The sequence below is a fragment of the Mercurialis annua genome, linkage group LG5 (assembly GCF_937616625.2).
Source record: "Mercurialis annua linkage group LG5, ddMerAnnu1.2, whole genome shotgun sequence".
NCBI lineage: Eukaryota > Viridiplantae > Streptophyta > Magnoliopsida > Malpighiales > Euphorbiaceae > Mercurialis > Mercurialis annua.
In genome coordinates, this window is record NC_065574.1 from 49,295,375 (window position 1) to 49,319,058 (window position 23,684).

The window sequence follows — 23,684 nt, forward strand, 5'->3', positions numbered from 1 at the left end:
TTCAACGTCAGGGTAGGATTGAAAAGGGGATGAAAGGTCGGGGTTTTTTAAGACATTAAGCCCTTTAAATAAATTAACACTGGTGTCTGAATGAATTCATACCCTAATCTCGTAAATGTTACCGTTGATCATTTTATCAACAGTTAGAACTCTAACTCGATTTAGAAAAATTATTGCACACAACCGTTGCGCCATGTCATTCGTGCAACAAACCAATTGTGCGTTAGCCATGTGGAAAATTGAATGATAAAAAAATAAATAATAATTAAAAGATTCCCTATCGCAAATGCTCATTGGCTTGATGTAAAAATGACGTGACGCAACAGTTGCATGGGATAAACACTCCTCGATTTATAGTCGCTGTATAACGAATAAACAATGCAATCCAGCTAATTTCGTTGGCCGGTGACGCCTAATCCAAATAATTTAAATTTAATTTTATCTTTAAATATAGTTAATCGAATGATATCATCATTTAAGTAAAAAGATTGAGAAAAATTAAAAAACAAATTAGGGTACAATTGAAACGATAAAATGCGAAATAGGGTAAATTGACAAGTTTTCAACGTCAAGATATGATCGAAAAGGGATTATAAAGTCGAAATTTTTTTAAGGTATTAGCTCCAAATTTATAATAATCCCATTATTTTAATTATAGCTATGCGTTTTCAGTCGAATATACTAAACATGATTATGTGAACATGTCAATTATTAAATGATGGCTTATCGAAACTAAATCCATCCTTTGAGCAGTAAAAGACAAAACATAAACAATCATTGAATGGTTGTCACAACTCATGTCGAGCAAAATCAAACTCAACCTGATTAATTGACAGAATTGATTACAACTAAAATAAAATTCTTCAAATAAAACTATAAATTAATAGAACTAAAAAAAATAGATTAGTTTGGATAAAAACGGCAAACACTTACATTTTTTGGATCATTACACCAAATTTGACAATCCAAACAATAATTAAAAATCAGAATAATCTACATTTCAATTTACCAACATATTAAACATCAATTAATATCCCATCAAATGAGTCTGAAAGAAATAATCAGGACACGAATATTAATCATTAAATAGTAATAACACTAGTCTCATGTTTGGTCTGATATAAAAGACTGAATAGCAGTAGAAAGCTTGGTAACAGCCATAACAAGATTAGCCATTCCTTGTCTGTTCACTTCATTTCGGGTCTCTTCGAGCTGGAGTTTACGCTGTTCGAACTCCATAAGCTGCTGGTGTCGCTTATCTTTTTTCTCTTCGCAGTTTCGAATTGTCTGAGCTAAAATGGAGGCACCCTTCTTAATGCTATCGCCCGTGTTTCTTCGAACTTTCCTTCGTTTAGAACCTGTCTCGTGACTTGATTCTGTAGCTGATGATGATTCTGACGCTTCTACACAATATCACAAAACATAACGAGTCAAGTCAGTTCAGCGTATTGCATGAGTTATGCATGAAAAAACCACCGAGATATTGCTTGAAATTAGGTTAAAATAGTGATTATCTCATAAATTCTTTAATTTTCGGTAAGGAAAGAACGGCATGATCAGGAAAATTCGATCATAAGTGCATTTTGTTAGATTCCATCCCAAAACCAACTAGTACGAAATGAAAATATCCGACCAATATATAAACACATATTTGCCCACATATAAAACCAATGTAGAATGATCTCACTTCCAACACATTTAACCTAATAGAGCTCCTTCCATGTATATTATATGCTTTATTGTTGGGCAAATAGAAGTTTGGTTACTAAAATATAACAAATAAACGTCGATCTGTCTTATAAAAAAATGCATAGTTTAGTAAAATTTGTAACCCTCATATGAATGATTAATCTATATTTTTTTATTAGAAAGGAAAAGGGATATATAACAAAATCTATAACTCTACAAGTTACATCCCCTATTCTGAGCGATAATTACCTACGTAATCGACAAATTGTCTACATAGCAAAGTTGGATATCCAACGATCAATCACTCACATAATTAATCTAAATAGATTGAATAATCTCGTGATTGTTATGAAAATAGACCTTTAATTACTAAAATTTAACAAATGAAATGTCGACATATAATTCTTTTATAAAAAATATATAATTCGATAACCGCAAAAATATTTAGTCCTTTTGATGGGTTGAGAAAAGAATGGTCAAAGATGAATAATGGAGATATATAAAAAGAGAAGGAATGGAAGTAGAGGAAAAAGAGAATCCCATGGCATAAAAGGAGTAGTGTGGGTAGCTAGTTATTGTGGAGGACAACTGGTTAGAAACAACTGAAAAAAGCTCAGTTGTTTGACGGTAGCATGTGGCCGTAGGGTTTTGCTGCCATGACAGTAGTAATGACAGTGCACCAAGACTACAAATTTCCATTCAACATTTATTTTGACCTTTCCATTATATATTTCATTTTCTTACTAAAATCCAAAAGTACTATATTTCATATCTTATTAACTTTCTTTACTATTTTTTTACTTTTTTTTTTATAATATGAGAGGAGAGTACTTTTGGAAAAAATTAAACCCACAATTTAAAAAAAAATATTGCTCAGTGCTTATATCATATGAGTTACAGTTCGGTGGTTACTATTTTTCATTAATCCAACATAATTCAAACTAATTTAAATTGCGACAACAGCCACAATCACAGCCACAATCGTATGTAGTGAAAATGTACTATCAATAACAACTAATATAATGCTATGTAACGGTCAAACCAGGCGGAATTTTTTTCCAAATTGTTTATAAAAAATGTATAATCAATAGACTTTTTCATAGCTAATAAAAAGAAATTTTTATATGTATGTTTTATTTTATAGTAAAATAGAGTATGTAATATCGTGTTCATAATGAAGTAAATTATGTGCATACTAGTTTAATATGACAATAAAATATGACTACAATATAATAATATGAAAAAATAATTACGTAAAATTGTTTATCAAATATAGAATGTTTATCAAATTAGGGTAAATATGACTTTTAATCTTTGAATTGTTTATCAAATATAAAATGTGGCCTGTAATTTAAGACAATAAAACTAATAGGGTTCCCATCAATTCAAGACAGAGATAATAGTTTTTTTATGTATATATCTTTTAAAAGTATCAACTTCAATAATAGTCGTTACTTTTAAATAACGGCCATTACATACGTAAAATATAACAATAGTTAGATAACAGTAAACACGGTAATATAAAGTTTATAATTCTTTAGATAACGAATTTTACGTAGCATAACGACCTTTATTTAAAACTATAGTTCGAATTCAAACTCTAGAACTAGATTCTTAAAAACAGATTTTTTAATACTATAATGTTGGATTTTACTTTAAAGTTATGGGAGATTCATTTTATAGAAGTGCCCAAAATTCCATAACAAAGAATGATGAGGATAGATTTCAATTGGTTGGCTTGAATGATTACTAGTTCACATATAAAATACACAAAAGAAATCTAATGTCGGCTCTCACCAATAAATACCAAATCTTGAAGTATCTGTAGACTAAAAGGTATGGTATCTCATAAATGCTACTATATATTATAGCATGGGTGTAATGATTCAGTACAAACTTAATTTGAGTAATTACAAAAAATATGTTTGCAACTTCTAGAGATTTTATCTCTATTTTTCATGAAATTTGTAATAATCAACTCAAGATTTTGCTTTTGCACGTGAAAAATGAAAAAGAAAATTATGGAAAAGGGATTTAAAAAGTGGAAAAGTTCTTTTAATTCTTCTTTGAATTCTTTATAGAAATAGGAATCATATTCTACTGCCTAAAGGTTCCCATCTTCTTGATCATCTCTATGAACTAAAACTGATAATTTTAGACACGACATAATTGATTAAATCATATAATACGATACAACATTAGACGGATTTAAATTGGTATAAACAGCTCCGTATTATAAACGAGTTTGATCTAACCTCATTGCTTGCTCTTTTTCTATTATACGAGGAAGAATCGAATTTAAAACTTCCGGATACGAATATATTATTTTATGTTGAAATACATTCTCTCTAAACTCGATTTTTGCTTTTACCTTACCCTAAAAACTACTAGTATAGCTACATTTGAATATATTTTCTTTCCCTAAAACCTATATTATTTATACTAATAAGTTCGTTAATTAATTTTTAGGCTTAAATTCGAGACTTCTTAGTTTTATTTAGTGGTTATAACTTAATATTTGAGCTAATGTAGCCCCATTTACTAGTGTATGAATGTAAAATATTGCATGTAAGTCCAAAATAATTGTTGTACGAGTAAATAAAATATGAAATAATTTTAGATAACAGAATAATTTTATAAAGAGTATTAAATTCTGGCAGGGTATTTTTTCAAACCTGCAAGTTTGACCAAAATTATTTTATTTTTTCCATAACACAAACAAAAAAGTTCTCTTTTGGGACTGACACTGACATTGTAACAATACTAGCTACTATACTGCTTCAGCAAAAAAATACAACAAGTACCTGAGATCGCCGGGGCATCCATGACCACTCTCTCCGGCATGACTTCCGGTGGGAGAGTCGTTACCGGAGCTGGAAGAGAAAGAGGAGGCGGAGGTGGTGGTGGTGGAGGTGGAAATGTTGAAGCATGCTGCTGCTGCTGCTCCTCTTGTTGTGGCGGAGGTGGCGGTGGTGCAATGATGTTTGTGTTATATCTTCTTTGAATAACTTCGTTAAGAGCTTGAAAAACTTCGAGAGAGAGATTAGAAGGAAGATTATAATATTTTCTTTGGTGTCTCTCCATTGTCCAATAGGAAGGTAAATTATTATGATCAGAATTACCGCCATTGGATCTTGCTTGATAATCACGAACTTTCTTGAAGTCACGGAGGAGATTATCCCATTTATCATTACATTGGTTTTGGCTACGGAAACAGCCATGAGCCCAGCAGAAGTTTTCCACCCATTTCCACCGGAGTTCGCCTGTTTTGGAGGTGGAAGCAACGCTGGTGGAGCTGCTGTTGGGCTTTGAGCGACGCTCGTCGTCTTGTTTTTTGGCGGTTATAAGAGTTAGGGTTTCTTGAATTGTCCAGTTTCCTTTTCTGTATTCACGGTTGCTGCTGCCGCTAGTGATGGGAGTGATGGCGGCGGCGGTGGTGGTGGAGAAAGGGAGGAGAGGGAGATTTGAAGGTGGTGGTGGTGGAGGTTGGGACATATGGTATAGGCATATATGACAAGAGTCAAGAATGAAAGAAATGAAACCTAGAAAATCAAGAAATGAAAACAAGAAACTCAAATGAAACCAAGAAAATCAAGAAATGGAAACATGAAATATCAAGAAAATTCAAGAGAGGGTTATGTGGTGGTGGTGGAGGAGGTGGTGGTGGTGGTGGTGGTGGTGGTGGTGGGGAAGGGGAGAGTTTTGTAGTTTAGTTTGTCACAGAAACAGAGACAGGAGAAAGGATTGTTTCCTTTCACAACTGTTTCATTTATTCAAAGTTTTTTTTTTGAGTTTGCAAAAAGTCTAATATTATTTAAAGCAAAATAATATTAATCATATGAATTGTCTCTCTCACTCTTTTGTTCTTCTTATCTAACTAATACTTGTTTACACCCTGCCTTGTTTTTCTTATCTTTGTTTTATCCTATACAATTTAAAGGCATTGTTTATATGAAAAATCCAAATTTGAAGGGTTTTTAGTAGAAAGTATGGAGAACTAATTATAAAAAAAAGTTGAGAGTTATTTAAAAAATTAAAGCAATCATCTTATAATGGATTTTATTAAATACATGTTCATTTTTTATTAATATCTATGATGATTTAAATGTTAAAGAGAACATATACTTATCATAAAAGATATGATTATGGATCAATGGGAGTTGGTCCAAGTGGTAAGCGGCTTGGTATCGCTTAAGCAAGGTCTCGGGTTCGAGTCCTTGTGAATGCAGAAAATTTTCACTGGCAGACTCACCCACCATGCCAGGTGCGCGACTGTAACGATAAAGTTAAAATTGTTAGTTATAGCACTTGTGCTGTTAAAATTAAATTTAATTTGATCGCACAAAATTATTTTGATGAAAATACATATACTTTTATTATTTGTATAGAAATTTCATTTGATTGTAACTATTTAATGTATTTAGATGAAAGTGGTATGTTTTTTTGATTATTTTATTTTATTTTATTTAGTAGCTGATCAGTCAGTTTTTATTAATATAATTTTTTTTATTTAAAATAAGAATGAGATGAAACAAAATATATATAATCTGTGATTTTTATTTTGTACCTTTGTTGAAAAATCTTTTCCTCGCTTTGCTTTTTTGAGTAATTACCAATAACACTGTTTTGGTTTTATAGCTTCATTTATTTCAAGGTCCTACATAAATAAAGTTGGGTTTATATATGGAAAAAATAATTAAATAAATTACTTTTAGAATTTAAATAATATGCTTTTCTTACTGAGTTGCATATTATACATAGAATTAAATCGCATCTCATTATAATATACTAAATGATTTATTAAATTCCATTTTCGACTATCATCGTTGTGGAAAATAGAAAAGTAAATATAAAATATCATTTACTTGTATTATAACTTTGATTATCTTAAAATTAGGGCAAGCTCCAATCCAGGATGGAGTTTAATTTCTATTTTAAAATTGAGTTAGAATTTATAGTGAATTTAGGAATAGGAAGAGGTCATGTTCGAGCTGCCGGCAAGTTAGAGGTGAATAAGACATTAAGTCGGGGTCCAAAAAAATTTGGAATCCGCCACTGGTTATAGAAACTTTATATATGACTAAATTTTACTAAGAAACTTGAAAATTATTCTTGTAGTAACTCAAAGTGATTTTGCAGTTAAAAATTGTTAAGACAAAAAAGAGGAATTTGCAAAAACCGCCATTTTGATAAGAGAACACTATCTGGTAATGAAGAAAACATATCACATGACAATATCATGCAGATTGAGATGTGTGGTACGGTGTCCTATTTTTCTTTCTACTCATAATTATTTTTACACTCCAATTTCAAATTAATTGACCAATCATAATATTTCCAAATAAATTATTGAGATGTATATATTCTTATAATTGATTATTCAAGAATATACTCCCATTTTAGAAAGATAATAGAGAACCTCCCCCAAAAATCATCAAAATTTCAAATAACAATGATAAGATTGAAGTAAGAGTCACAGAAATTACCGACCGGCCAAATTAACCAACTAAACCGATGACTTCCAATAAGTTTGGTTAATTCAATTTGGAGATAATCAGTTCGGTTTTGACCAAATGCTCACCCCTAGACTGAAGGTTAATGATGATTAAAATTTAAAGCAGCTGAAGGCTAAAGAATAAGTAGAACACTTGCTTCAAAAAAGGAAGTAATAGAGATTTCAAATTCAGTTTGAAATCCCTGTAGCAGAGGGATCATGCCCAACAACTACAATACCAAAATAGCATACAATATATATTTTGGATAAACCTTTGAGCTGCATAAAAAGCTATAGATTCGTGATTAAACATGGATAATTTACATAATAAATAAAGCAAAGATTCACTCCCACGCAACCGAGATCATTGAGTTGGCTACGCCTGACTCGGCGAAACTGATTTTACTGTCATACTCCAGACTCTTTGATCCTGGGATTGACTGAATTAATTGAAACCGCCTTGTCGCAGCTTCTTCTAGTTGAGATGAGACAAATGACCAAAGTAGCTGGAGAAAATTTGAGAAGTCGATATTAGAAACTTGAAATTCATGCATGGCGTGATTAAATTAGATTCGATAGCTTAGTAGAGCAACGAAATATTTTGCGGCGAATACAGGATAACAAATAATGCCTGGAAACAAACAAAAATGCAACTGTTTAACCCGTAAGATGCTAAACCAAAAAAGGAAGGCCGGCTCCATATCTTTTTTCTAGATAGAGTCAAAATTGACCCTGCACAAGTGTTAGCTCAATCACATGGGTCCAAGTCAAAGTAGTGTGCTTCCATATAGAGTCTGTGACTTGCAATAATTGCCACAGTGAATTCCAAAGTTCATGCATATAAGAATATGAAGGCAGCAAAAATGAACATTCTTACCTGTAAAGGATCAGTTTTCAGGAAATTTCTCTGCACCCTGCGTCCATCAGGAAAACGAACTCCAACCCTACAAAGAAGGCTCCTGTCACCCTTGGGTTCCTCAGGCAGCGGCGGATAAACAGGTTTGTTGACTAGGCATGATTTCTCATCCTTGTCAGCACCAGTTGCGTCTTTATTGTCAGAAGTCGCTCTATCCAAGTCTTTGATAACCTCCATAGAAGCAGCTAATGCCCGTAACATTTCCTCATCTTCTTCATTAGTTTCACCTGAGGATGCTACTTGTTAGATTCCATCTTAAAACCAATTGGTATTAAGTGGAGGTGCCCAACCAATATATAAACACATGTCCACTCACACACACAACCAATGTGAGATTTCCCACTTTAACACTCCCCCTCACGCGTAGCGTGTACGGGCCGAGCAACAAAGTCCCCCCTCACGTAAATCTCACGTGGGCCGGGCCAAACTCAAATTGTGTGAATGGACAAGGCTTTGATACCATGTTAGATTCCATCTTAAAACCAATTGGTATTAAGTGGAGGTGCCCAACCAATATATAAACACATGTCCACTCACACACACAACCAATGTGGGATTTCCCACTTTAACACTACTGAAAATAAATAAAAATGGTACCAGCACAACATAAACTTAAATCCCGATCCACCCACCCAACAATGGGATGGAATGGAAACTTGACTTCTGTGTATCCCTAATCAACCAAAAAAAAACCACCATGCACAGCCCAAGATCTAACAGAAAACAACATTAACTTATGATGCGTACTTCATTTTTAGAACATCTTTGCAATTGATGAAGCATTTTAAGCAGGTCACGACTTTAATGCCTTTGGTAGGGTTTAAGGAATTGTGGCCTTCATACAATATACATGACATATCAAAAATTCTATAGAAAAGGTGTAAACTAATAAGGATCCTCACTTACCTTTGTTTTTCTGCAAAGCCTGAGAACTTCCCTTTTGACGTTTATGTGACAGAGTTGCATGATGATCCTTCGGGTGACCGTCCATAAATGGCACTAGATCCTATCATTTGGAAAAAATTATACAGACCAGTTAAGGAACAACTGAAAGTAACAGACCTCTTCACATCAATGATATTTTCATCACATAATTATGTTCAGAATGTGCACATATATAACTGTAAAATATACCTCAAGCAAACTCTCAGGCTGCACCATTCCGCTCCATGAACGCATCTTTTGTCCTGTTATTGGGTCGATTACAAGCACTACAGGAATAGAATCCAATTTGTAATAGGTGCAGACTTTCTTGCCTCCACTTGTATCATCATATACCTATATTGATGTGAAAAAATGGTGCCACAATGCTAAATTTTGTAAGTTATCACCAGTTAAACACCACAAAAACCGATCCAAATTTTAAAAACTGGAAGGTACCAACAAGTATCACTACGAATGATAACCTATAAACATCAGAGGAAATAATAATCAATCAAAACACAAATGCATCGGCCATTAATTGTACTTAATTATTCCTAGGCACTAAAAGTTCCACCAAATATCAAAAAAAGCTCCATGAAAAAAAAATCAACTTCACCTTTTCAAACAATGAGTAACTTGTGAAAATGCATGCAATGGTGTATCAGAAGGTCGGTACAAAGTAGCTTAAAATTTTCTATCAAGTCAAATGAACCTAAAGAAAAATAAAGGAGCATCAAACATACCTGCCAAAATATAAAGTTATTACTGATGGTTTGAGAAACAGCTTCATTAGCCCATGTATCTCGATTAAGCTTCAAGGGGAAAAAAAATCCAACATAAAGAGTTAGAAAAAGCATTTAATATGGAGAAGAATCTCAAACCAAACGAGTTGACATTCAAAGCTACCATATGTGAGCTGAACTCCTTAGTAGATTGTATATTCACCAGCAGCCATTTGTTCTCAACAGAAGCAACACCTTTAGCCTGGATTCCAACACCACAGAATTTTCTATCAGTAGCCTTACATAGAAATAAAAGCACATAAATTAGGTAAAAGAAACATGAAGCAATTTTCTTGCCTTCTCAAATGACCCCTGCAACATTAAATGAAACGGAGGACGATACAATGAAGCAAGATTATCTCGAGCATCGTCCGCTGTAGATGTAGCCCCTTGGTCTGATTCCCAGACCCCAGGATTTTTCATTTCCTCATCAAAGTTGCGAAATGCCACTACCGAACTAGATTCCTGTGGAGGATATCCCATCCTTGATGCTCTGAGAAACAAAAAATGGAGTGACCGTTAAATCACTAAACAAAAAGTTAAGAAAGCACTTAAAAACTATGAGAAAATTGACCAACCCTTCCCCTCCCTGCTCTTCTTAGCGCCAAAAAGTAAAGAATAAAAGAAAGAACAGGAAAACTAAAAATAATGGCAGCCTTGCATGTTTAGTTGCATTAACATAATATAACTTTGCAAATTCATGAGGCAGACAATTCCAAAAGAATGTGGGAATAAAACGAAGGCCAGAAGATAATGACACTGGAACTAACACTCAAACTAAAAGGCCTAGAACACAATTTTCTATTCCCAGATTTTCAACTAATAACCACAGTACCAGACCTGATCAATATAAGCAAAGGGAAGAAAGAAAAGTAAGAACGATTCAAAACTTAAGAAAAAACTCAAAGAAATTGATCCCAAAGACAAATAAAAAAGCATACAACACTAGAAATGCATTTCCAGTTAAAAGAGATGATTCAGTTCTTCAACCCTATTAATTAACTATCTACTATGCAGTATCCGCTATTTAAAAGAGAAGCCCTTATCTTAAAAAAAAATGCATTCCTTGACTCCAAAACTTAGAAAAAACTCAAAGAAATTGATCCCAAAGACAAATAAAAAAAACATACAACACTAGAAATGCATTTCCAGTTAAAAGAGATGATTCAGTTCTTCAACCCTATTAATTAACTATCTACTATGCAGTATCCGCTATTCAAAAAGAAGCCCTTATCTTAAAAAAAAATGCATTCCTTGACTCCAAAACTCAAAGAAATTGATTCCAAAGACAAATAATAAAACATACAACATTAGAAATGCATTTCCAGTTAAAAGAGATGATTCAGTTCTTCAACCCTATTAATTAACTATCTATTATGCAGTATCCGCTATTTAAAAGAGACGCCCTTATCTTAAAAAAAATACATTCTTTGACTCCAAAACTTAGAAAAAATTCCTGAAAAACAATTCTCACAGGAAAAGGCTTTGTTGGAGAACAAATCAAAGACCATCAACAAGCACGATGACAGAACATGAACTGCCCCTACCAAAATAGCTTTGTGATCAAACTATATATGCATAAGTCATAACACGCATTACGAATACTATTAAAGCCAAAGAAAAGCGTGCCACAATAATGAGAATATTTTAGCAATACAATTAATGATCAGTCTATGATTGTACTCTTGTTCTTGCATTTGACATCATTGTACCAATAAAAATTGAAGAGGGAAATACAACTGAAATTAAATTTGTCAAACGTAAATGGATAACATACCTAAAAGCCATCATATCATCATACAGAGTCTCCCTCACAACTGGCAAAGGAGGACGCACTTCGTCTGCATTGTTTAGTCCAGCATTTATATTTTCAATGTTCTTCAATTCCCTGAATCAATGTACAAATATCCACAACAAAAAAAGTTAACTTTAAATCAAACAATTAGGTTACAAACATGTCAGCAATTCAAGTGTATAGAACAAACCTAGAAGGTTGAGCATTTTCTGACGGTGATGCAGATGCCACGTGCGTACCTTCATTGCCAATATAGAACAACTGAAGAGCCTCCTCAAGCTTCCAACTAGTGGCCTGTTCCACCCAAACATACCAGATATAAATTCAACATACGAACATAGTCAATTGGTAGCTGAAACTCTATAAGTAGCCCTAAACCATTAGGTTCAATATCCATAGGCCAACACTGGTAAAACAACATAATTCTACAGCACTAAACGAGAACTATAAAAATTAAAACGAAAGCTTTAGAATGGCTCTCTTCGAGCCGACATTCTCTATGTAGACAATATGAGATCTACTTCCTACCTATAATTTCTCAATCTATAATGGGCCTTAAAAACTCGGTTGCTGTAGCTGTATGAAACCGAAAGGTCTGCTAAAAGAATAGGAATCAAATAGCAATTAAGACATTCTCAAAAAGACCATACTATGATCTCTAATAACCACTAAAATCCCAAAAATCTAACACAATCAGAACTCATTAGTCTATTTACAGCAAAAACAACACATTATAAAGAACACCCACTTCGAAAAGCATCAAACTTTACTTACATATTCACTGTAAATTAAAATAACTATACCATCATCATTTAAAATTTCAGCTCATTTTCACAAAAAAAAACATTAAACTTAACACTTCAATACAATAAAAATTACATTATGAAGTTACCTGAAGAAACTGAACGGCGGTCTCGGCGGTTTGACCGACGGCGATCTCGAGAAAGCAAGAGACCATGCTCTGCTCATTATCTGATAAAATTCTTTCCATGTCCCAAATTTATTTAAAAAAATTGGAATCGAAAACCCTAATTATCAGATGGAGAGGAAAATTCAGCTCTCAATTTTAATTGCGAGGAACAAAATTTAGCTCATATTAGTCTAATCTAGGGTTTTATTGAGAGAGAGATTGCCCGAATGAAGAAGGGAAGAGGAAAAAAAGAAGAAACCAAACAACAAAAGAGAACTATGAAGAGTTTTCTGTTGAACTTCTTGTTGTAATTAAATTTGAACAAAGGATCAGTTACCCCCTCAACTTGTCATACAATTTCAAAAACGTCTGAAATTAAAAATCTGTATCACGTATATCCTGAATTTGTCCAAACCGGCTCAACACCCCTCCTATGCTGACGTGACATCTGAATTAGAAAGTGAGTTTTATAAAAAAATTATAATTTACTCTAATTAATTTTAATTAAACTCTAATTAAACTAGGACTTTTTTGAACTTTTTATTAAATTTTTTTAATTTTTTTTTCGATTTCCGGCGAGAGCTATTGCTCCTCTTCTTAGAGGAGGAGGAACAGCTCCTCGGAGCTTTGCTTCTCGCCAAAACGAGGAGCATATTTGCTCCTCATTTTGGCGACGAGGAGCATATTTGCTCCTCGTTTTGGCGACGAGCTGCTCTTCGCCTCTGATGAACAGACCCAATGGGTTTGTTCCGATGGTGTCGATTGTTTAATTTTTTTATAAAGTTTTAAATTTTTTCCGGCGAAAGGTTATTAATTTTTTTTTTTGATAAATCATCTTTATTTTGTGTAAAAGGTATTTTTTATGATTTTTTTATTTTAAAAGTTATTAATTATTAATACAAAATAAATAAAAAATTTATTATTATTTGTTAAATTTAAATAATTTCATCTTTTTTAATTATTATGTATTAATTTATAAAATAAAAAAATTAGGACCATTTTAATTTTTTTTACTATTAAAAATCACCTTAAAAAACAATTATCAAAACCAGAATAGTTAATTTGGGAAATTAAATTTTAAGAGTTGACATGACAACATAAAAACATAATTAACTCGTTCAATCGCATTTAAATATGATTGTTTATTCATGTTGTGACTTACCAGGTGACAATAATAAAAATAAAATACTAATAGAGTGAAATTGATAAAAGAAAAAGTGCAAATATAGAATGTGAAATAGTTAATGGAGGAGTGCCAAAGAACAACACAATAAAATTGAGGTATCAAATTAGTTACTAAACCAATTCGTTTTTCTTTTAATTCCTTATCTCATTTTTTTAAAAGGTATCCTAATTAAAATAGGAAACATAAACCTAAATTAATTGATTCAATTCATGCATCATGTTTATCCTGAAATTTTTAAGTCTTTCACTGCTTAATGAGATCATTATTTTTTCTCTTTGACAAAAAAAAGATTAATTTTTAAAGAAAAAATAAACTCAGACTTCTGGACTGTACTTCAAACAGTATTGTAATTTGCAACTCTTTTTTTTGTTTTTGATGAAATTGTAATTTTGTAGTAACTCTAGCAAAAGTGCATGTACAGTAGATTTTTGTGGGAGAGTTAGTTGAAGTTACTAGTTAGTGACTGTTAGAATTGTTGTTTATGATACAAATAAGTAGTATTTTTATTTCTTTACTTTTTTAATTATTTATTAGATTTTAAATTTTATCAAAACATCCATCCATTCCGGATAGATAAAACATAATAAGAGGCTAAAGCGTCCAATGATGATGTTTAAAAAAATTCATCCGGGTGACAAGCTATTGATCCATTTGTTTAAATTCAAACAGACATGATTAACTATATTTGAAAATGTATTGGTTATTTATAAAGATAAAAAAAGTTTTGCGCAGTTGCAAACTTAAAGGATTTAACACGTAATTATTTGTAAATAATCTATAAAAAATTAAAAAAATTGTGATTTAAATCTAAAAAATGGAACTAAATACAATATTTTAGAAGTTTATGGACCAATTTACAAGTTTCATGAGCTAAATTGACCATATCCAAATTCTTAGAACTTTATAAGCCATCTCGGCACCAAAAATAACTTTTAACTCAATTTTATTGACTAATAACCATGGACCTCAACTTCGGCAGACCCCTTCAACTTCGGTAGACCCCTTCAATTTCAATAATCAGTAGACCCCTTCAACTTCAAAAAGTTTCAGTAAAATCCCGATATTTTATGGTGGCGCTCATTCAAAATCCTTGTTGACGAAAATACCTCTAGCATCATCATTCTTAAAGAAAAAAAATTGATCGTGCTATGTCAAGTGGCACGTTACCAAAAATTCAAAAACATTTAAAACATCCAAAACACCTCTAAAAGAATTTAACCAACCCGACTTAATCAAACTAAAAACCATTCATCCAACCATACTAAATTCAATCAAACCATCCAATTCAACCAAACCACCTGGTTATCACTGGTCTTCCAAAAACAGAATCAAAACATAGGTGAATCTGTTATCAAAGAACAGATTCACATATGTTAGTTGGTCTTCCCAGATCTAAGCTGTAATCATTAAAACTAAAACTAGTAATCTTTAGAAAATAATTTATACACTTTAAAACTAAAAAATAGTAATCTTTAGAAAAGAATAGTAATTATTAAAAAAGAATTGGTACACTTTCAAAACTAAAAATAGTAATCTTTAGAAAAAGTTCAAACAACTAAATTGCAGATCGAAAAAGATTTAAACACTATTAGGATAATTATCATTAAAAAAATAAAAAAATTACATTCAAAATACTTTATTTACAGTTTTTTATCCATTTTTTCATAATTTCCCTCTCTGCTCTTATTTAAAATATAGTATTAAAAATATTATACTATTTATTAGGAAGTTATCTCATTTTAAGTTATTTGATTTTCATAGCCGTCGTATTTTTTCTCTCTCCTCACACAATTTTTGCTTCTCTACTCGTCTCTTTTTATTAAATTTTTCTCTGTCTCTTCATTTCTCTCTCCCTATTAAATTTCTCTCTTCCTTTTCCTATAATTTTTTTTCTTTTTTTTCTTTTCCGATCGTCGTTTGTTTCATCTCGCTGTCGCACATCCTTCGGCGGATTTCTCGTCGTATTTTTTCCACCGTCTCGTTTTTTCAGTGGATTTTTCATCGTTGCGATTCTTCCAATAATTTTCTCGTCGCTGCGTTTCTTCCGATGGATTCTTCGACGTCGTTTTTAGATTTTTTTTTTATAATTTTTTTACAGTTTTTATGATAATTTAGATTTTTTATAAAGATGTTATTGTAGATCTACTATTTTTTTGTTTATAAAATCCTTTTATTGTTCATGTAATTATTTTTTCTTTCTCGTATTCATAGATTTTTTTTTATTTTGATGCTATTAATTTTGTAAAAGTGTTATGGTGCATTTGTAGTATTTTTTATGGTGTATTTACGTCATAGTGTATTTTTAGTGTATCTATAGTGTATTTTTGTGTACTTATGTTTTTCTGATGTATTTGCAGTGTTTATGGTGTATTTGCAATGTTTTACGGTATACACTATAAAAAATACTACAGAAACGCTATAGATACATTATATATACGCCATAAATACACTATTAAAATACTGGAAAAAAACACCATAAATACACTAAAAATTCACTAAAAAACATTATAAATACGGATTGGGATTCCCTCAAGTTTAAATGAATTTGAGGGGGTCATGTTCACGATCTACACCGTTTATTGTAAAATGAACGGTGTAGATTAATTTGATTAAAATTGTACTTTTTTTATTTACACCGTTCATTATAAAATGAACGGTGTAGATCGTGAACATGATCCTCTCAAGTTCAAATGAACTTGAGGGAACCCCAATCCTATAAATATGCTATAAAATACCATAATTAAACTAAAAAAACACGATTAAAAAACACCAGAAAAAAAATTCCAGAAAAAAAATCTAGAAGAAAAAAACATAAATCGGTAAAAAGCGAAAAAAGTATTTTAAAAATTAGAAAAAGGTATTTTTGATTAAAAAAAGATATAACCTGTAAATATGTTTAAAAATAATGTAAAGTTAAAAATATAATATAAAATAGTGTATTATAAAATTTTATCTGAAAAATAAATGTTACATAGTTTTATATCAATTGTTTATTATGTTGGTTTTGATTTAAAAAATTAATATACCAATAATTAGTATGGTACATAGTCTTATAAACAATAAACGAAATATAATCTGAATTATGCCAAAATATGTATGTATATATTTTATAATACATAATCTGAATCAACCTTTTCAAATTGTTAGGTGCTAATAATATTTATTGTGTGAGAATTTATTTATTTTGAAACATTTGAGTTGTAAACTATAACTATATAGCACACTTTTTAAAATTATGAATTTTTATATAGTATATAGTACTTTAATTATTTAATTAAATGATCTGATCAATATCTCAACTGGAACCAAAATTGGATTAATTTTTGAATTAAGTTGCTCATTTAATCATTTATCACATGCAAAAGGCCTTTCTACTAAAACAAGAAGGCCCATTTACTTTCTCAACCTTTTACATGATATATGGGCTTTTAATAAGAATACCCAAAAAAAACTAAAAAATTACGCAAATTAAGAGTGGACACGGTTCACAATTCGACTGTTCCTGTTAGAATACTCTGATTCACTGTTCAAAAAACATTTAAATCGGCTCTGATCCACTCTTTGAGCAGTTTTGAGACGGTTTAGAACCAGCCGCTTCCGACTTGGGCCGGTCTGAAAAATTTAAAAATATTTCATAAGAATTAAATTTAAACATTTAAAATTAAGCTAAAATTAAAATTATATTTAATATAAACAAATTATTATACATAAAATTTCAAAATCCATTTAATTTACCATTATTTTTAATAATTAATTATTTAAATATATAAGATATAGTCATATATGTATATCTATAAAAATAAAATAAAACTAATACTTTTTTTGAGCAAAAATAGAACTTATAGTTAGTATCTAAAAACAATAAGAAACTAAAATATATTAAACACAAATAAATATTTTATATATATAGTTGTATATATTATAAACAAATACTTCCTCCATCCCATTTTATTTGTCATTTTTTTTTTATTTTTACACATATTTAGAATACATTAAATGTGATAGATGAATTTTCTTTTATATCCCTTCTTTTTATCTTGGAATTATGATATTGTCAAATACATCATAAATTTCTATCCAGTACACTCATTAGTGTTGAGGGCATAAATGAAAAATTAGTGTTAATTATATAAAAGTAACATTTTTTTTGAGACATAAAAAGTGTAAAAAGTGGCAAATAAAATGGGACAGAGAATATATAATAGTATGATATATTAATAAGAGTTAATTACAAAACAGATCATGAATTTTACCTTAATTTGCAATTATAACACAGACTATAAAATTTGGGAATTTCAGTAACCCTTTTCATTTTGTGGTAAATTGGTACACCGAGTTAAAAAACACTAACGTTGACATTCACATGTTGTTGCATGATTAGGCCGTGTACCATTTGGCAAAAAATGAAAGTTGGTTAGTGATGGAATATGCCAAAATCTCACATGATATAATAAGACAAAATCTCACATGACCATTTTAAACCAAAATCTCACATTGCTAGTTTATAAGAAAGCCCACTCAACAAGTCTCTATATAAAGGCAAGCCAACCTATTACTATAGCAAGTTAAGTTTTATATCTCTTTTATATAGTATTTTCCTATATTATATGGAGATAAATACTGACTTAAATTTCGGAGTGGATTTCGGACAAAGGTCCGAGATCCTATCTGACCTTGTTCTTGTAGAACACTACTCGAAATTCACCTTAATATCAAGTTTGTCACGAAGCAACCGGAAAGATAAGACGATCTTGGACCGAATCCATCATTTGGCGCCGTATGTGGGAAACAACTGATTTTCCTAAAAATAAATTCTTGATGTTCAGATTCGTTTTTGGAACTACATCTTTCGAAAGTGTTCGACAAGCGGCTAGAGGTTAGTAGGTTTATTCAAGTAGTTCCTTAAGTAAATTGGTGTATAGTAACATGATGTAGGAGATACGAATATCGATTTGCCTTAATTTGATAAATAAGAACATTATATTAAAATGTATTTACTAGCATGTATATCCATGTATATTTTAAATGCTAGATCAAGGTATAGGAGTACAAATGTCATTACATATGAGACTAGTTATACATCCAGGTTGTATTACGTTATTCATTTATATATTTTTACATCTGTTTACGGAATACCTTGTATGGGTATAGATAAGCCCATGTTGATGTGCAAAAATATAAATCATTGTAAAGAATATTTATGTAAATCTCGTTTCAGAGTTATGTGTCTGTGATGGTCATTTTGAGAACTGCAAATATATTTAATGTTATATTATGAATTCTTCCACAAACTAATCATCTATGAAGCAGAGGTTGACCAATCATAATTCTGATTACTCATTAAATTAAATACAAGATAATACTGGAAAGGGAAGGGTGCCGCCCCTCACAAGCGACACTCGATGGAGAAAAGAAAAATTCTACAAACGGGCAATGTCCCATATACAGGCTACACTCGATGAAGAAAATAAAATTCTACCAACGGGCAACGTCCAGTATACAAGCGACACTCGATGAAGAAAAGAAAAATTCTACAAACGGGCAACATCCCGTATATAAGCGACACTCGACGAAGAAAAAAAAATTCTACAAAAGGGCAACGTTTCGTAATTGATTAAGAAACATTCCTCAAAGGCAACAACCAAATTTATTGAGAAATGTTTTTCAAAGGCAACAACCAAACTTATTGAGAAACATTCTCAAAAAGAAAATACAACAAAAGGCAACAACCAAAATACAAGCGACAATCGATCAAGAAAAAGGCATAATGCCACAAACGGGTCACGTCCCGAAGTCAAGCAACAATCGCTCAAGAAAAAGGCATAACGCCACAATCAGGCCATGTCCCCAACTCAAGCGACAATCGATCAACAAAAAGGCATAATGCCACGAGCGGGCTATGTCTCGGACTCGAGCGACAATCTATCAAGAAAAAGGCATGGTTCCACAAACAGGCCACGTCTCGAACTCAAGCGACAATCGATCACGAAAAAAACATAATGCCACAAACGGGCCACGTCCCGAATGCAAACAACACTGGATAAAGAGAAAGGCATTCGCTAGAAATGGGCAACGCCCCGAATTCAAGAGACATCCCTGTAAAATAAAAAAGAAGAACAAATAAAACAACCGAAAAGAGGAAATGATGACAAAAGCTACATACGGGCACTGTCTAGACACAAGAGAAAACTCTAAACAATAACAAGGAACAAACACTTGCCACAAAAGAACCGCCTGAATAGTAGAACCAGACATAAATATCTGCACAATTCAGACCTCCGAGTGGAGAGTGAAACTCCTCACTCAAGATTCGAGAATAAAATAGTGTAAGGCAATTGCCTACAAAAAGATCTGACACAAAAAATATTGTATAAAGATCAGATCTCTTAAATATGAGATATCCGAACATGCAAAGAAATATAACGAGAAGATCAGATCTCATAAATAAAAAGAGATCCAGACATACGAGCTTATATTACATGTGACGTTGAAGACCGTATATCCACTATGATGAGAGATCCAGACAGACAAGAATAACAATGAAGAAGTTGAAGATCGAACCTCCAAAGTAATGAGAGATACGGACACGTAAGGAGTTGAAGACCGTATCTTATAAAAAATGAGATATCCGAGCATAGAAGAAGAGTATATGTCATTGAAGACCGAATCTCCAAAGAAAAAAAGAGATGTGAACACATGTGAAGTTGAAGACTGTATCTCCATGATAATAAGAGATCCAGACATACAAACATAACAAGGAAGAAGTTGAAGATCGAACCACCGAAGTAATAAGAGATTCAGACGCATAAGAAGTTGAAGACCGTATCTCCTAGATAATGAGAGATCCGGGCATAGAATAAAATTATGTGTCGTTGAAGACCAAACCTCCAAAGTGAAAAGAGATTCAGCTACTTATGAAGTTGAAAACCGTATTTTCGAGGTAACGAGAGATTTGGGCACATATAAAATTGAAGATCATATCTCCAAGATGATGAGAAATCTGGAAGTACAAGATAATATTGTATAAAGAAGTTAAAGATTATATCTCCAAGATAATGAGGAGATCCGGAAGTGCAAGAAAAACATTATATGAACAAATTGAAGACCGTACCTCTAAGATACAGAGAAATTCTGAAGTACAAGATAATTTTGTATAAAGAAGTTAAAGACCGTATCTCCAAGTAACGAGGAGATCCAGAAGTGCATGTAAAACATCATATGAACAAACTGAAGACCGTACCTCCAAGATACGGAGAAATTTGAAAGCACAAGATAATGTTATATAAAGAAGTTGAAGACCGTATCTATAAGGTAATGAGAGATCCGGTAAGAGGTAAAATATTACATGAAGAAGATGGCGACTGTATTTTCACAATGATAAAAGATTTACAAGTACAAGTAAACGCTATATGAAGTTGAAGACCGTAACTCTAAATGAGACTTGTCCATTATAGAAAAAATATAAAGAGTTGAAGACCGAATCTCCAGAGTAAATAGAGAATCGAGTTTATACAAAGTTTAAAACTGTATCTTTAAAGTAATTGGAGATCCAGACATACAAGAGAGCTATAAAGCAGCGGAAGGCAATATCTCCAAAATTATGAGAGATCCGGATATACAAGAAAATTATAAAAATTGAAGACTGAATTTTCAAGATGAATAAAAATTGGAACCAAACATAAATATTTACATGATACGATACTGCCGGAAGGAGGGGGGGGATTAATGATAGAATAAGACAAAATCTCACATGATGGAATAGGACAAAACCTCACATAACCACTTTACACTAAAATCCCACATTGCTAGTTTATAAAAAAGCCCACTCAACAAGTCTATTATTATAGCCAGTTAAGCTTTATTACATCTTTTATATATTAATTTCCTATATTATATAGATAAATACTGACGTAAACTTCAGAGTGGATTTCAGACCAAGGGTCCGAGATCCTATCTGACCTTGTTTGTCTTGTAAGACACTATTCAGAATTCACCTAAGAATCAAGTTTGCCATGAAGCGACCCGAAAGACAAGACGATCTTGGACCGGAATCCATCAATTACAAACATTGCCAAGTTTCAAAATTTGTATTGTAATTGTAAATCACGGTTAAGTTCGTGATTTAATTTAAAATAACTCTATTAATAATTAATCATATATATATTCCAAACCTTTCAATGAAAAACTTTTGTGAGATATCATCAATAACATATAATTCCAGCATGTTCCATGTAACCAGAATACCAAAGCACACAACTGGGCATAACATGCCAAGAAATTTAGTTTCCAATAATTATTTTATTCAAAAATTATACGGTACTTGATGGAGTCTGCCTTCTGATCCGATGGTTTAACCTGCAAAACAGGGTAGACGCTAATCGGATGGTTGTGGTCTGATTAACTCTCCGATGCTAAAGTCAGTATTGACTCAAGCAACATTTTGTGTATATGAATGTAACTATCTGTTTAGGCATACCTCAATCTCTTTATATAGTAGTTAAATGTATACCTTGTGGACTTTGAATATGAAAGTGATTCCTATTTAGTAGGGTTTAACATTGAATAGGAAAGTTGTTTCTTATTCAAGTAGAAGTTTTATTCAGGAATATCTTCTTGAATAAGCTTATCTTCCTAAGTTAGAGTTTGTGTCCAAATAGAAGAGATATTTCGTAGATCTGGTTCTCAGGCGAATCCCTCGGGCCACGCGCTTTATCCGAGTCTTTAGGGGATTCTACCTTATGTTTGTGTTTCTAATTACTCCTTTGGTCAAGGCGAATCTCGTGGATTCAGTTACCAGTTTCATCTGACTCTTAGCCCTTTGGGTAAGAGCTCGATATTGTCTTGGAGAATAATCTCGTGCGACTCGGCTCTAGTATACTGATGGTAGGATTCAGTATCCATCATTAGCCCCCTCGCAAGTGAGCAAAGTCATGGTATTTATACCTTGGTAAATTTTAGCTTCGTTTGGGGCGAGTCAATTCGTATTCCGGCATGTTGTTTTATTTTCTTGTCAGGATTTCTATGTTTCCTCTTTTTTGCCATGTGTCAATCATCTGTTATTATCTTTTCTGGATTTATGTCAAGTGTCTTTTTGTGACTTTTTACATGCCATCAGTTATATATTTAAATGTTTGTCTTCTTTCTCATGCCCTTCAACTTATTCTTGTTTCTTTCTCTAAATATTTCCCAGTTCTATCTCTGAACATTCCTAGTTCTATTTTTTTTATTTTCAATCTTTGTCTTCCGGGTAACTTTTTTGAATCTGCTTTAAGGTTTTTTGTTTTAGTTGCATTTTTTCTTGTTTTCGTTATCGTCTAGATAGCTTTCATTCTTTTTTGTAGTTGTGTTCTTGGTGTTCTTCGTTTTTTTGCGTAATTTTACCCGTTTTGACCTTCTTTTTCCATTTGAATTTCCTTTCTCTTGTTTGTTAAGATTCCCGCCCTTTAGATGGCTGTTAAGAAGGCGAGAGTTGAATGGGCCTCGATGGCTCTTACTAAGTCTAAACTTTCTAATGAAGACATTCAAGATCTTTCTTTTAGATATAATTTTCCTCCGGAATATGGTGGGAAACCTGACCCCCGAACGCGGGCTTTCGGGTATCCCGGTTTGTCTAGGGAGGCCGTTATTTTTGAAGAACAATTAGCCGTAGGTCTTCGATTTCCATTAGATCCTTTTTATCATAAAATTGTGTAGCGAAGCAAAAATAACTGTAGGAGAACTTTACTCTGGGACGATTCATATTATATTTGCTTGTATAGAAGCATATGGGCTTCGGAAAAAACTTCCTTCTTTAAATGTATTTCATCATTTTGTATAGTTGAGAAAATGTGACGAATGTTTTATCTTTGCCCTTGGTAGGAAAGGTAGATCCGTTATTCATTTGCCTTGCTTGGGCAACGATTGGCACGCTAGGTATTTAATTGTCTGTCATGATTTTGCGTTTTGTTTTTCTTTTAATTTTTTTGATATCTATCCTTCTCCTTTAACT

At 32.1% G+C, this 23,684-nt stretch overlaps 2 protein-coding genes across 2 annotated transcripts; both read right to left on the reverse strand.

Annotated features, from left to right (window-relative positions):
• Positions 1 to 976: 976 nt before the first annotated feature.
• On the reverse strand, positions 977 to 5,480 carry LOC126679857 (trihelix transcription factor ASR3-like). The gene is made up of 2 exons (XM_050374866.2): positions 4,494 to 5,480; positions 977 to 1,403 (listed from the first exon to the last, which is right to left on the reverse strand). The coding sequence occupies exons 1-2, from the start codon at positions 5,182 to 5,184 to the stop codon at positions 1,105 to 1,107; spliced, it is 990 nt and encodes a 329-aa protein (XP_050230823.1). The 5' UTR covers positions 5,185 to 5,480; the 3' UTR covers positions 977 to 1,104.
• Positions 5,481 to 7,318: 1,838 nt separating this feature from the next.
• On the reverse strand, positions 7,319 to 12,784 carry LOC126682708 (plant UBX domain-containing protein 7). Its single transcript, XM_050378455.1, has 10 exons — positions 12,493 to 12,784; positions 11,791 to 11,894; positions 11,583 to 11,693; positions 10,103 to 10,298; positions 9,930 to 10,007; positions 9,767 to 9,835; positions 9,234 to 9,377; positions 9,006 to 9,105; positions 8,061 to 8,326; positions 7,319 to 7,689 (listed from the first exon to the last, which is right to left on the reverse strand). Exons 1-10 carry the CDS (start codon positions 12,589 to 12,591, stop codon positions 7,528 to 7,530), a joined length of 1,329 nt encoding a protein of 442 aa, XP_050234412.1. The 5' UTR covers positions 12,592 to 12,784; the 3' UTR covers positions 7,319 to 7,527.
• Between the last annotated feature and the right edge of the window lie 10,900 nt (positions 12,785 to 23,684).

Excerpts from the sequence above, each read along its gene's own strand:
- LOC126679857 (XM_050374866.2), bottom strand. The coding sequence starts at position 5,184 with ATGTCCCAACCTCCACCACCACCACCTTCAAATCTCCCTCTCCTCCCT. Across the intron at positions 1,404-4,493 it reads GGATGCCCCGGCGATCTCAG|AAGCGTCAGAATCATCATCA; the intron begins GTACTTGTTGTA and ends GATATTGTGTAG.
- LOC126682708 (XM_050378455.1), bottom strand. The coding sequence starts at position 12,591 with ATGGAAAGAATTTTATCAGATAATGAGCAGAGCATGGTCTCTTGCTTT. Across the intron at positions 11,694-11,790 it reads GAAAATGCTCAACCTTCTAG|GGAATTGAAGAACATTGAAA; the intron begins GTTTGTTCTATA and ends ACATTGATTCAG. Across the intron at positions 9,378-9,766 it reads ATAACTTTATATTTTGGCAG|GTATATGATGATACAAGTGG; the intron begins GTATGTTTGATG and ends ACATCAATATAG.